At 36.6% G+C, this 13,838-nt stretch overlaps 1 protein-coding gene across 1 annotated transcript; it reads left to right on the plus strand.

Moving 5' to 3' along the window:
• Positions 1–681: 681 nt before the first annotated feature.
• On the plus strand, positions 682–2,270 carry LOC113058156 (thiosulfate:glutathione sulfurtransferase). Its single transcript, XM_026225832.1, has 4 exons — positions 682–783; positions 1,557–1,679; positions 1,849–2,011; positions 2,092–2,270. The coding sequence occupies exons 1-4, from the start codon at positions 771–773 to the stop codon at positions 2,144–2,146; spliced, it is 354 nt and encodes a 117-aa protein (XP_026081617.1). The 5' UTR covers positions 682–770; the 3' UTR covers positions 2,147–2,270.
• Positions 2,271–13,838: the final 11,568 nt, after the last annotated feature.

Consider the following 13,838-nt stretch of genomic DNA (forward strand, 5'->3'; position numbering starts at 1 on the left):
ATAGTTTCTGACAAATAACCAGATTTTACTGAAGTGAAATTTTGGTAATATTAACCAAAATGTTTCGTGATACTGCAGTTAAACTATGGCTTTTCGGACATGCACAATGGTAATAATACTATGTTTTACTTTAATAAGCATTTATTGAGCATATCCAGATGTAATATATGGAAGCGCCACAAAATAAAAAAAGTAATTGTGATTTATTTATTTTTTAAATTCTATATAGTTTGTATCACACAATTCAGATTAGGAATTCTGATTTTTTTTCTCTCTCTCTCTCTCTCTCTCTCTCTTTCTTTATCAGTTTCGAGTTTACATATCGCAATTCTGACTTTTTCCTCAGAATTATAAGTTTGTATCTGGCAATTCGGTTGTTGTTTTTTCTGAATCCTGAGTTTACATTTTCCAATTATTATGGGTTTTTTTCTGCCATGGGATAAAAATATAAGGAAATGTAATTGCAACATTTAATCGCACAAATCTGCCTTTTTTATTTTTATTTTTTATAAATTCTGACTTTATATTTCACGATTATGAATATTATTATTTCCACTACTACTACTACTATTCGTTTGTGCAACAGGTGCACAGTTCGCAATGTAGCAGTCTTTTATTTTGAAACGACGGGTCTTTTATTGTGAAGTTGCCTCACGGAGGGGAGTTTTCAAGGCGGTGCCTTTTTGCATGGCCACGCCTACGCATGGTTTCTGAAAATTTGAATGACAAGGAAGTAAAGGTGTTGCCACCCGGTGAATCTTAACGTCAACATGGCAAGCCTCGGTAAGTGTATTTCCTTGTAAAAATATTAGGGATTTAAATAAAGCTACGTGTGAAACTGCAGTTCTGTTCAATGTTTCTGAGTAACTTACTGGAAACCTGTACGTGTTGTCTTCGAGCAGCTGCTGTTGTTTTCGGTGTCTCTTGTAGTCAGGGTGACAGTGCCCATGTGCACCTGTGATAAACACTTCAATTATCTCTACATTTGATTACTTACAGTATAACGAGCTGAAGGTTTTGTGCACTTTGCTAATATCCTGCGGTGCCTGTTCTCTCAATTCCATTTATTCATCTCCTAATATGCAGGTTATATTTAGACTTGTGTCCTGGTCGTTATTTTCATTACTTTGTCGTTTTGAAGAGCTTGAAATCTTGACGTAAGGATGACTTGCAGAAAAGAAAGAAAAAAAACGGTTATGTGTATGGAAACAATACTTTCTTGGCGTTTTGTTATGATTTAATTATTATTTTCGTGTAAAAAAATATTCTTGAACATCCATACATCAAAACAATTGAAATCGTAGTATTCACAAGGTAACTTAACCAAACAATTTACAAACACAAATAATATCTCGCGTAAATGGTATCATTGCATCAGAGTATATTATATATAGTATATATAGTATATAGAGCATATAATATATATATATATACATATATATACTGTAATATTGTTGTAGTAGTAGTATTAGTTTTGGTGATTACTGCGTTCAATCAAGGTTGCTTATTGCGTGACAGGATAACTGCTTGATTGTACTCATTCCTCTCTGCTATAGATAAGGAGATTTCCTACAGCAATCTCAAAGATCTTTTGGCAAAGGGTTCAGGGCTTCTTGTGGATGTGCGCACTAAAGATGAAGTAGACAGAGGACATATTTCAGGCTCCATTCACATCCCAGGTAGGAGAGAAGATTGACAAAAATTATGCATTAGTTGCAAAAACTATCTGTCTGTCTATCTAGTTATTTGTTATTGTTTGATATTATCACTTTTTAGGTTACCTAAAAGTATTGTACATTAAGTGTATTGAACGTGTACTAAAAGCAATTTTCATTTATTTAATTTTAGTGGAAAATGTAGAAAGTGACATGTCCCTGGACGCAGCTGAATTCCAGTCTAAATTCGGTGTAGTTAAACCATCTCTGGACAGCTCTGAACTGGTTTTCCACTGTCAGATGGGAAAACGTGGCGCTCTTGCCACAGAGAAAGCCAGAAACCTAGGCTTCAAGAAGTAAGAAACTTGGAATAATGAATGCTTAAACAATCACAGTTTTACTGAAGCCGTAACAATAATTCCTTCTCTGTCCTCAGTGCCCGTAATTATGCAGGGGGCTACAAGGAATGGTCAGAAAAAGGTGGCAAGTGACAATCGAGTCAGAACTCCTGGAATACTCTGAAGATTCCAGCTTAAATCAGGGACCAGTTTACTCTCATACAACTAATCATAATATTTGTACATGTATTTTAATAAAGTCTGATTATTAAACAAATAAATGTTGTCCTTGTCTTAGCCTTTTAACCTCCTGGGTCCTCCTCTGTAGAAGACATTATATTTTAGTGAATTTCTCTGGGACCATACGTGTCATAGTCGGGATGTCCTGTCCCGTTTTCAAAATGGTTGTCGTAAAAGAAAAAAAAAACGTCAGGAAAAAAATGTATGTGGTTTAAAATAAGAAAATGACCTTTTGTTATGAAACAGGAAATAATTTCCATATATGTCTTCTGTAGAGGACACCAGGAAAACATGTTTAACGGGCATTTTGGGGAAACACAACAACTCAATAGGGAAAGAAATGATAGATCAATATTCCTATGAAATATGAGATATTCTTATGAAAAAGTTGCCTAGTTATTACACCAATTATAACGCTTTTTTTCATTATGGGTTGCCCCAAGAGCAGGGGTGGACCAGGGGGTGCCACTCAAAACTGCAGTTTTGTCAATATAAAAATGTGTTAGACTATAATGTACTGGACTGTTTTCGTTCCAAAAACACAACTAAGTACAATTAATTTCTACTAAACTGTAATTGAGATATTTGTGAATTAGAACAAGTAATACCGAGTGAATATGACAATTTTTGCATTATTCCACACCTCCAGGTATTTTATAAAGGGGCTCACTATAGCTTTATTGCTCATTCAACTTCTCAAAACTCCCCAATGCTTGCTTTCTAATATTGCATACTAATGGATGAGACACGCAGAAAGATGTGAAAATGGCTGGAAGTCAACAGTAGACATAAATGCCAGGATATAATTTTTTTATTTTATGCATTTCAATTTTAATTTTCATATATGTTCTACTAGATTTGTAAACTTTGTAATTTAATGCACAAATAAATGTGAACACAGTACACTTATACTTGTATAAGTGCACTGTGCTCAAATTAATCTATGCATTAAATTACAAATAAAAATACATATCAGTTTGTGCCTTTGTGCCTATTCTCGAATTAGGCCTATAGAATATATTTTAGTACATGGATTTGAGCGACGTTCTTGCAAAGTTTGCAGCTAATCACCTTTTTGGAAATTTCATGACCACGATGTATGCTCATATTTCTTGTGCGGACTATTTATGATGAAGTAAAGTAAAACAGCTAATGGGACAGGAAAGTGTGTTTTACTGACATATTAGAGGTGTGCGATACCGCTAGATTTGGTATCGATTCGATACCAAGTAAATACAGGGCCAGTATCGTCGATACCGATACCAATACAGATACTTTTTAATAATTAAGGTGGATGAGTCTTCAACCTAAATCTAAATGAATTTTCATGACTTTTAATTTGTTTTTGTGATTTGCATTTTGGGTTATTAATCAGAACTACAAAAGCTTTTGTTCAGAAACAACTTTTGGTTACTTCTGTTTTATTTAAATAAACAAAGTTACACAATGATTACTTCACAAATATAAAAAATGTAAAAACAAATTCTCTTTTCAAGTAGCATGTTAATAAAAAAAATGTTTCTCCTCTTTAGTGCACTTCTTTTCAAGATTTTTTTCTTAAAGTCACAAAGTTTTACTTCACAATGCAAAACAAATTCTCCTTGTACAAAATCCCACTATGGAAAGAGGCTGCAGGTCCTTCACAATCATTTCTGATAGGCGCCTTGTAATATCCACTGCTCTTGGAGAATCAGCTATTGATAAAATAATAAATAATAAAAAATAATTAAGTCTGGTGCACATCTAGGTGTAGTTTAAATATAGAAACTAGTATCCCTTTCACAGCTAACACAAAAAGGGTATATCGGCCTGAAAATACAGCCACACAACGCTCCTCTTTCTCTCCGCCTCTGACTGACTGCTGTTAGAAATGCGCGGCTGAGCGGTGCGCGCGCCTGACTGCTGGTGGTAGCGCTAGTGGTGAGTCACGTGACGGTACAACACAGGAGAGAGGGGGCGGAGAGCAGTGTCGAGCATGAGCAGCACTCTTGAGAGTTTGCTCTGCTCTGTGACAGCAGCAGCATTTTGACAAACACGGCCAGGTCGCAAAATGAGAGAAACTGAAACTTAAGTAGGCTATCGATATTATCGATATTAGTATCGATCTGCCCACCTCTATGACAGGGGCGGAGCGGGAGGGTGGCTATTGGGGCTTAAGCCCCGAATGTTTTGTCAAAAGCCCCGAATCTTTTAGCTTTTTTAAAATAACTTCAACTTTGTTTCATTTCCTCTCAGTCTCTCAGACTGGAGCGGCAAAAAAAAGAAACAAAAGCTCTATTACTGTGCGTTGTGGCGCACGGTAAAGCATCACGCATCACTACGCTTGTTTGCCAACTGCCGATAAAAACTAACGAAGAAGAATATAAATCATCTTCTTCGTCGTTGTCATTAGGGGCTGGTGGGCTTTTTATTTCACCGCCGTCGTAGCGAGCTCACTGACTAACCGCCTGAAATTAGCATTATGGACATAACAATTTTTTTTAAAAGGAACTCGTAACAGCAAACCTCACCGGCCAGAGAGAGATTCAAAAGCAATATATCCCAATGTATCAAATGCTAAGTTATTTCAGGGCATGTTTTACAACTGTTCTCTGCACATTAGTGGGATAAGAAGATAGATTAATTGAGAAATATAGCTGGAGAACAATTAAATACAAAATAGTTTGTAGGCTCTACTGGGTGAATATTTTTTTTTTTTTCTGAGTAACCATCATTTTCCCAGATAGTGTATTTTTAGGCATTCTGTTATCTCAAACAGCCTGAAAAATAGTGCATTTAGCTGACATAAACGTGGGGGAAAAAAATCTCCCCTGCGGAGTACACCCCTGCAGCCCCCTAGGTTTGGGCTAAGCCCCGAATGTTTACATCTTCTGGCTCCGCCCCTGCTCTATGACATATAGCTGTGGCTTTTCTGCGCTCGTTTGACTCGCGCCTGACGCTGAGGCCGGTGACACACTGGCTGCTTGGCGTTTCTGCTGCATCATTTGAGTGTCGCGTAGAAGATAGGCAGGGGCAGATCTACTGGGGTGGCAAATGCCACCCTAAAAGAAAGCCTTGCCATCCAAGTGGGAGCAACGAATTAAAGGTTATGGCCAATTTGAAAATTTATTAGCGCGAATCTTTCGTGATTCGTGATCCCGCTCCGAACTCCCGAACTGATTCAAAAGATTTGCGATCCCCAAACTAACTCGAATGATCCGCGAACCCGCTACTCCCAAACTGATTCAAATGATTCGTGATCCCGCTCCGAACTCCCGAACTGATTCAAATGATCCCCAAACTGACTCAAATGATTCGCGAACCCGCTTTGAACTCCCGAACTGACTCAAATGATTCGCGAACCCACTCCCGAACTGATTCAAATGATTTGCGATCCCCAAACTGACTCAAATGATTCGCGAAAACGCGCCGAACTTCCGAACTGACTCAAACGATTCGCGATCCCGCTCCGAACCAAGGGGCAAGGAACTCGACCGGAAGTTGAAGTCGGGTGGGGGCTGCCATCTTTTAGCAGAACTTCACTTGCGTTAGCATTCCCATTGACTCCCATTCATTTTGGCGTCACTTTGACAGCGAATAACTTTACATCTGAGGCGTTTAAATACTCTGTTTGTCCATGATTTATTTCTAAAGATACACGAAAATGTATAAAGGGCTCCATTACCTTCTATGTTACATTATATGGCCCCGTATAAACAGTTTTTGTAAAAAATAGGCTAACGATTGCGTCATAACCACTCGGCTCTCTGTCGCATTACCGTACAGACAGGAGGAGAAGCTCGCAGGCAATTAACTTAATATGACGTACTGGCGTTACATTTTAAAATACTATACAAAATAATTAATCAGAATACTTACTCCTGCTCACTCACGACAAAGAACTCCCCGCTCAAGCTTGCCGTCTCTGCAAGATTAACGATGGCAGTTTGCTCGCACAGCCACTTAGAAGATTTACATCTGTCAGACAGGTTGCTGACATCGTCAAGCTTCGTTTGAGTCTGCGCGTCAGAAACGGAAGTGCTAAAAAACGCTAAAACTGGGCTTCATTTGTCTCAATTGAGTTCCAATGGGGTCGCTGTGTCCATTTCTTTTACTGTCTATGCTCCGAACTCCCAAACTGACTCAAATGATTCGCGGTCCCCATAACTGACTCAAATGATTCGCGATACCGATACGAACTCCCGAACTGATTCAAATGATTCGCGATCCCCAAACTGACTCATATGATTCGCGATCCCGTTCCGAATTCCCGAACTGACTCAAATGATTCGCGATTCCGCTCCGAACTCACGAACTGACTCAAATTATCTCTGACATATATTCAGATATAAATGTAATTTAAAAAATAAATTAATAATTTTCGATTTTCAAATATTGTACCTGTCAAACATAGTATATTTTGCCGTCAATACTTTTGACAGTGTCCTTTATCAGTAGGCTTTATATTTATGCTCAACATGAAGTTAGATATTGTTGTCGTGAAGACAAGATCCTGGTCTGTCGGCGGCCTCCCTCTACACTCTAAAAATGGCTGGGTTAAAAATAACCCAATTGGCAACCCAGCACTGGGTAAATATTGGACAGAACACGTGCTGGGTTAAAGTAACCCAGCATGCTGGTTTACACATTTTAACCCAGCATACTGGGTTATTTAGAAAACCCAAGTTAGAGTCATTTTTACCATTTGTGGGTTTGCATTTTTATGATTCTGGGTTATTCTTGCTGGGTTATTCTCATAATTTCACTTTTGCTTAACAAAGCAATCATGGATTAATAAATAATGAAGAATACAGGTTATTTAGACTATTAAAAAATAATTTTAATGCCATCTGACATTCAAAAAGTTGTACCAATGACAAACAATATGGAATTTTCCCTTTTTTTTCAGCAAATGCAAAATAAATAAATAAAATAAAAATCACAGAATTACAGTTGCAATAAATAAGAAAATTATTTCTGAATGACCTGTCTAGCTGTTTAACTATTACATTTTGACATGTTTAGCTATTTAAATACACAGTGAAATGACACTGACAATTAACATTCTTTAAATTTAAATGTAGACTCATTTAAAGATGTCCTTAAATGTATATCAAGTATATAAACACTGTAGGTAGATGTGCACTGCTTAGGGTAGTTCAACATATAGTTCACCCAAAAATGAAAATTCTGTCATTTATTACTCAACTTCATGTCGTTACAAACCCGTAAGACCTTCGTTCATCTTCAGAACACAAGTTGAGATATTTTCGATGATATTCGAGAGCTTTCAGACCAGGGTGAATAATTAATGACAATTTTAATTTTTGGGTGAACTATTGTCAAACACTTAAGATTTGAAGCAAAGATCTACACCTGAGAGCAGTATACTCTGTTATAGAGCCTGTCTATGGAAGGACAATTTTCAAAAGGAATTGCAAATAATATTTTCAATTCCGTTTTCCACATGTGACACATTGTGAAATAATCCAAACACAATTGCAAATCTTGAACAAAAACACTTTCAAAAACACTGAACAAAAATTACTGTTTCAGTTTTCATGAATGACTGCCAAATTTCAAATGGAAAAGCAAAGTCCGTTTGCAGCTGTATTTTCCATGCATTGTGAGTAATAAGCCTGTCATATTAAACAAATACTGCATCATAGCAGCTTTACAATATTAAATATGAAAATAGTGTGTAATAATGCGAAGGGATAACAGCAAACACTCAGTTTTCAGTTAAAGTCAGTTCATCATTGATTCAGTGATGTATCGTCCCTCTGTTCAATCAAGTCGATGATATGGCTTGATATTAATTGTCCCCAACTAAGGAAAACCAAGGAACCGAAACTCCATCGGTGACAGAATGGAGAAAAAAACCTTGGGAGAAACCAGGCTCAGTTGGGGGGCCAGTTCTCCTCTGACCAGACGAAACCAGTAGTTCAATTCCAGGCTGCAGCAAAGTCAGATTGTGCAGAAGAATCATCTGTTTCCTGTGGTCTTGTCCTGGTCCTCTGAGACGAGGTCTTTACAGGGGATCTGTATCTGGGGCTCTAGTTGTCCTGGTCTCCGCTGTCTTTCAGGGATGTAGAGGTCCTTTCTAGGTGCTGATCCACCATCTGATCTGGATGCGTACTGGATCCGGGTGACTGCAGTGACCCTCTGATCTGGACACAGACTGGATCTGGTGGCTACGGTGACCTTGGAATAAGAGAGAAACAGATTAATGTTAGCATAGATGCAACATAAGAACAAGTACATGAGGTGTTACTAATTACCATGTCTGTTTTTTCACTGTGTCGCACATGTTACCTGCCAAAACTCAAATGGAATCGCAATAACTTTGGCATCTGAATTTCCAATGCCTCACATGGAAAACTGTCAATTTTTGCCAGAGGTGGGACCATACTATGGAGAGTGTTTGTATTGGGAGGTGATGTCACTCAAAGAAAATTGTGCCAAAATGCTTTGAACGATGGAGGTTAAGGCACTACTAAAGGCATCTGCCGCTCCAAGAGATGCGTGTTAAAGAACAGACAGTGCAACCCGGATCTCTCTATATTCTTGGCACCTCACACAATAAATAATTCTGTCATTTTTACCCCAAATGCAGATATTATCCCCTGCTAACAGTTAGAACCACATGGTACTATTGGTCAATATTCACCATTAACCAAATGCTTTTCACCTGAGGAATAAAATGTAGGGTAAGATGCAAATAGGTAAATAAGAGTAGAACTGCAATGTTATTTTGCTGACGTGCATCAGAGTGCAAACAGTGAGAGATTTGGGGTAAAAACTACAGAATATATCCCAATAAAAAACACGCCCCATAGTATAGTCCCACGCTTGACACAAATTGACAGCTTTCTGTGTAAAGCATCTGAAATTCAAATGCTTTTCAATTGCGTTTGGACTATTTCACAATGTATGTGTCCACATGTGGAAAAATGCAATTAAATATACAATTTGCAATTCCTTTTGAAAATAGTCCAGAAATATCTTTACCTGTCCATTGATTATGATCAATGCCTGAGAGATCTGCTGGAATTTTTAAATCGCCATGACAATTGGATGGGGTTTTGTGGACTCTGCTCGGTTAAGGAATTCCATGTTTGTTCCAACCTTTAAAATAAAGTAAAAAAATAAATAAATAATGGTTTTAATAACAGTTTTTCAGTTCAATTAACTGTGTGAAGTTAATCATGAAATTTACCCATCATGATTATTTGTTAAATTCACCTATGAGTTGGTCTACAGAAGCAGAATTTGCTCTAGTGATTGGCTGAAAGGTGTGCTTTCAAACTGTCTAATCATTGGGATGTTCCAGTCATTATAAATCACAGTTTTATGTTAATATGCTGGCTATATCAAACACACACAGTAACTGGCACAAGGGAGATCACACTGCATGCGCCCACAGACATTTCTATGACAAGTCACGTAGGTACTGGGTTACTCCGCAGCTTTAAAACAGTCCATATATAAACACTTATAGGTGTACCAAAGTGATAAGGACAAGTCAAAAACACTATCTGGATGTTTATGATGTTTACACTCATAAATTATGTACATTCCGAACACAAAGTTACTAAGTGCAGCTTTAACTATAGCACGTAATAAAATATATGTGCGTTTAAGTTACGTCAGGGTTAACGTAAAATTAATTGATTATCACAGACAAACAATTATGTAAAATGAATAATAAACAAGAACTTACCGTTAGACGCCTCAATAAGACTGAGCTCGAAGAGTTTTTCTCTCACAAATGTATCCATGTGCTTTTCTGACAGGAAAAAAAATTTTTTTGAATTATAATATGTATGTAAAAAGACTTAATAAACCACACAAGCATCTAATCACTCTATATGGTTCTACACCTCACTAACGCGGCCTACATCACTCGCTGTCCGTGCGCGGACTTTGAAATGCCCTGAGACGTCGATTCTCTTCCGGGAATCACTTTGTTCGAGAACTACTGAACGGTTTATTTGAACTGGATCGTCGGTTCTCTTAGACCAGCGGTCCGACTGTATTGTACGTAATTTGTATGATTTACATCTCGATATGGACAACTGCAGGCGTTTACATTAGCGCAGAGAGTCGTATTCACTTTTTGAACTCATTTGACTCACTTAAATGTCAAATTCGCTTTTCAGTGTCAGAAACGACTTTTTCCTCTATTTTCACAGGTATTCGCATATTTCATCCATCCGTCACTGTCTGAAACTTAATAAAACTGTATTAATCTGTCGTCTCAGATACCTTAACACGATTATGTGAGTCACGTAACGTATGTCGGCCGTTTGAGGTAAACAGTTCATCAATTAACGTAAATAATGTTTGCCTGTAGACGTTTAACAGTAATGTTGCCGCAAAAAAAAGTTATAATTCTGCCAATTTAAAATAATTATTAAAGTTATATATATAAACTTACCTTAAAACAGTTGAAAGCCGTGGCTTTGTCCAGTTGTTCTTCCAAAATGACAGTTGGGGAGCGATTTAAACATCTTCAAGGCGCGTTAAATAACCCAGCGCTGGCCTGAAACAACCCAGCGACGCAACCCAGCAGGTTTAACCCAACACCTGGTAAACTGAAACTACCCAAAAGTGTTTAAAAAGAAATAAAATAACCCAACAAAATGACCCAACAGACACAACCCAGCATTTTGGGTTAAAAAATAACCCAGCCGTTTTTAGAGTGTACAGCAGCAGCGCGCCAGCGGTGGTAAATCACAATTTAAAACATGTTTTCGTAAAAAAATACCACACGGTTAAACACAACCTCAGCTATAACTTATAACCGTGTGGTACAACTGCGTAAACTCTGCTGCTGTAACCTAGAAAGGAGTAGGATGAGAAATTGCTAATTAACTTTAGTAATGTGGCGTGGCATGAGGTGTAAGGTGGCGTGAACACAGATTTTGGATAAAATATTTGCCGATCTAAAAACATATCTAAATTCATATAAAACACAATTTTTTTATTATTATTGGTAATTAATCTATTTTATATAGTCTATTGTTAAATCTACAATAACATGTTGAAGAATTCATTTATTTAAATTAGTTAAGTTTCACATATAGGAACTATATTTTTATTATTAAATATCTCTCTTATCTCTTATAAAAATAATGCTTTGTCTGACTGTACACCTTAACTGTAATAAACAAATCGGTAACACTTTAAAATAGGGTTCATTAGTTAACTACATTAACAGTAACTAATAATAAACTACACCTATTCAGCAGTTGTTCATGTTTGCTCATGTTAATTTCCACATTTAATAATACTTTATTAAAATCTTAGTAGTCAATGCACTGTGAACTAACATAAACAATCAGTGAACAGCTTCATCTCTATTAATTAACATTAACAAAGATTAATAAATACTGTAACAAATGTATTAGCCTACTTACTCATTGTTAGTTCATGTTAATTAATACACTAATGTTTAATAAATGAACCTTTTTGTAAAGTGTTACCAACAAATGATACCATAACATTATTCATTAACATTTTTAACATTATTTCTTAACAAATAGGCAGTCGATGAAATCTAATGTAATCAATCAGAAAATTATTGAGGTGATAAAAACACTGTCATTACACTATCTGCCTCAGGAGATTGAGTTCTCCCGAGGCATGCTGTCGCACATCTGACAAGCCACTGTGCGCAACAGAGAACACTCGCCGACAAATTGACCCGCCCTCCTCTGACTCTGATTGGCCGTGAACCTGAAACAAACCAATCAATCCAACGAAGGCAGCGAGTCTTACCCAATCGGGCAGAATAGGACGAGTCTTCAACAGAACGCCGGTGGGGTGTTTTGAATGAGATGCCTAATTGTCATTGAAGACAACTCCGAAAATACGGGACAAACCCCGTCCCGTATTGATTCAAAAAGGGACGAGCTATTTTGTTCTCAAATACGGGACGATTCCGTATTTTAAGGGACGGGTGGCAACCCTACTGCTGAATATTCATAATTGATGGATTAACATCTATGCCCGGGTAGTACCGGGTAGTATCAGCAATCCAGCGAAGAGAAAAGAAAACTAAAAGTAAAAGAAAAAAAAGAAAAACAAACAGGCAAGTTGGCTTGACGTTGGACGAGTCTCAAATTTAGGGACCGTCTCTAAAATGACATGCGATAAATTGGTATACACTTTTCTAACGTCAGTAGCATTTGAGCACAATGATTTATAAAAACAACTGTAATTGTTCATGTACAGTAGGTGTCAGCTATAATGCACAATTGAATTAAATGTTTGATATTTATTAAAATAACCTGTAAATCATATGTAAATTATGCTACTCTTTCACATGGGCTCAAACGCAAATTTGAAGCTCAATAGCATTTGAGGAGAAAGACTTGCAGTCATAAAACAATTGTAATGTGTTAATTTAGGTGTCAGCTACACCTTATACATTTTTAATATATATTAAAATAAAGTATAAATCATTTAGGTAAAAATGAGGCCCGTTTATCACTTTCAGGCACATTCCTGTGAAAGTTTTTTTTTTTTTTTTTTTTCAGGATCCCTTACGAAAATTACCCATGGTTTTAACAATAACACCACAAATCATCGTTCTTGTAGCCATGGCAACTGTAAATTAACCATGGTTTTGTTACTTCAAATAATAATTTACAAAGTATTAATATACCGTAATATTTTTTGTTGTTGTTGCTATAAAAACAGACCTAAGCCTTTAAAGTGACTTAAAATGCATTATATAAAAAGATAATGAGGCAATAATGATTTGTTAATAATAACACTGTTAAAATACATAATGTAGGCAAATACAAAGTAAACAATTTATGTAGGCATGTTATTACAAATGCCATGTAATTACTTACAGGACAATCAAATCCTTGTTTAGGCTACTGACCAAACATTTAATTCAAATATTCACAAAATCTTTCATTTTTGGACACCTTTTTGCTATAGATGACACAGGCTTTATAATTTCTTCAACAAAAAATGTGCATATAAAATAAATTAGGGTCATAATAAAGTTAGAGCCACAGGTAAATGTCGAAAGCTTCAATAATGATTTATAAATAATAAAATTTCTTCATTTAGTTTTTTATTTGATTAAAGTTCTTTTTTCACCCCTATAGTAGTTTTTTTTTTCCATCATATTTGAGGAAGGGGGGCACAACAATACAATCCTGATTATGGGCACACATTTGGCCAGCTGCACCCCCTGAAGGTGTTGTTATACACGTCTCTGGGAATGTGTGCTCTACTACACACACAAACACACACATACACACACTGAAGCACGCCTGGTGTTTTCAGCTCTTCACTATATTGATGCATGATGTAGGCTACTCATGTGCACGTCAGTGCGCTATGAGTGGATTTCACCATTTCATTTGATAAAACTATCGTCATTCATTTGTATCGTATACACAGACTGACAGAAACGGCTATGTCTTTACGACAACCTGTCAAAATAAAATTTCGGTATAGCTTGAAGAAATTCAAACTGAAATATAGTACTATTGCACAGTAGAGTATGCTATACTTCAAGTAGGCCTATTAGCTAATAATAATAGTTAATTAAAAAACACAGAAACTGGTTACAACCCACCAAAATAAAAGATTGGTCTAA

The sequence above is a fragment of the Carassius auratus genome, chromosome 39 (assembly GCF_003368295.1).
Source record: "Carassius auratus strain Wakin chromosome 39, ASM336829v1, whole genome shotgun sequence".
Classification (NCBI taxonomy): domain Eukaryota; kingdom Metazoa; phylum Chordata; class Actinopteri; order Cypriniformes; family Cyprinidae; genus Carassius; species Carassius auratus.

What these genes read in the sequence shown, in the direction of transcription:
- LOC113058156 (XM_026225832.1), top strand. An exon ending in AGGCTCCATTCACATCCCAG is followed by an intron (nt 1,680 to 1,848) that starts GTAGGAGAGAAG and finishes ATTTAATTTTAG; the next exon opens with TGGAAAATGTAGAAAGTGAC. An exon ending in AGAAACCTAGGCTTCAAGAA is followed by an intron (nt 2,012 to 2,091) that starts GTAAGAAACTTG and finishes CTCTGTCCTCAG; the next exon opens with TGCCCGTAATTATGCAGGGG.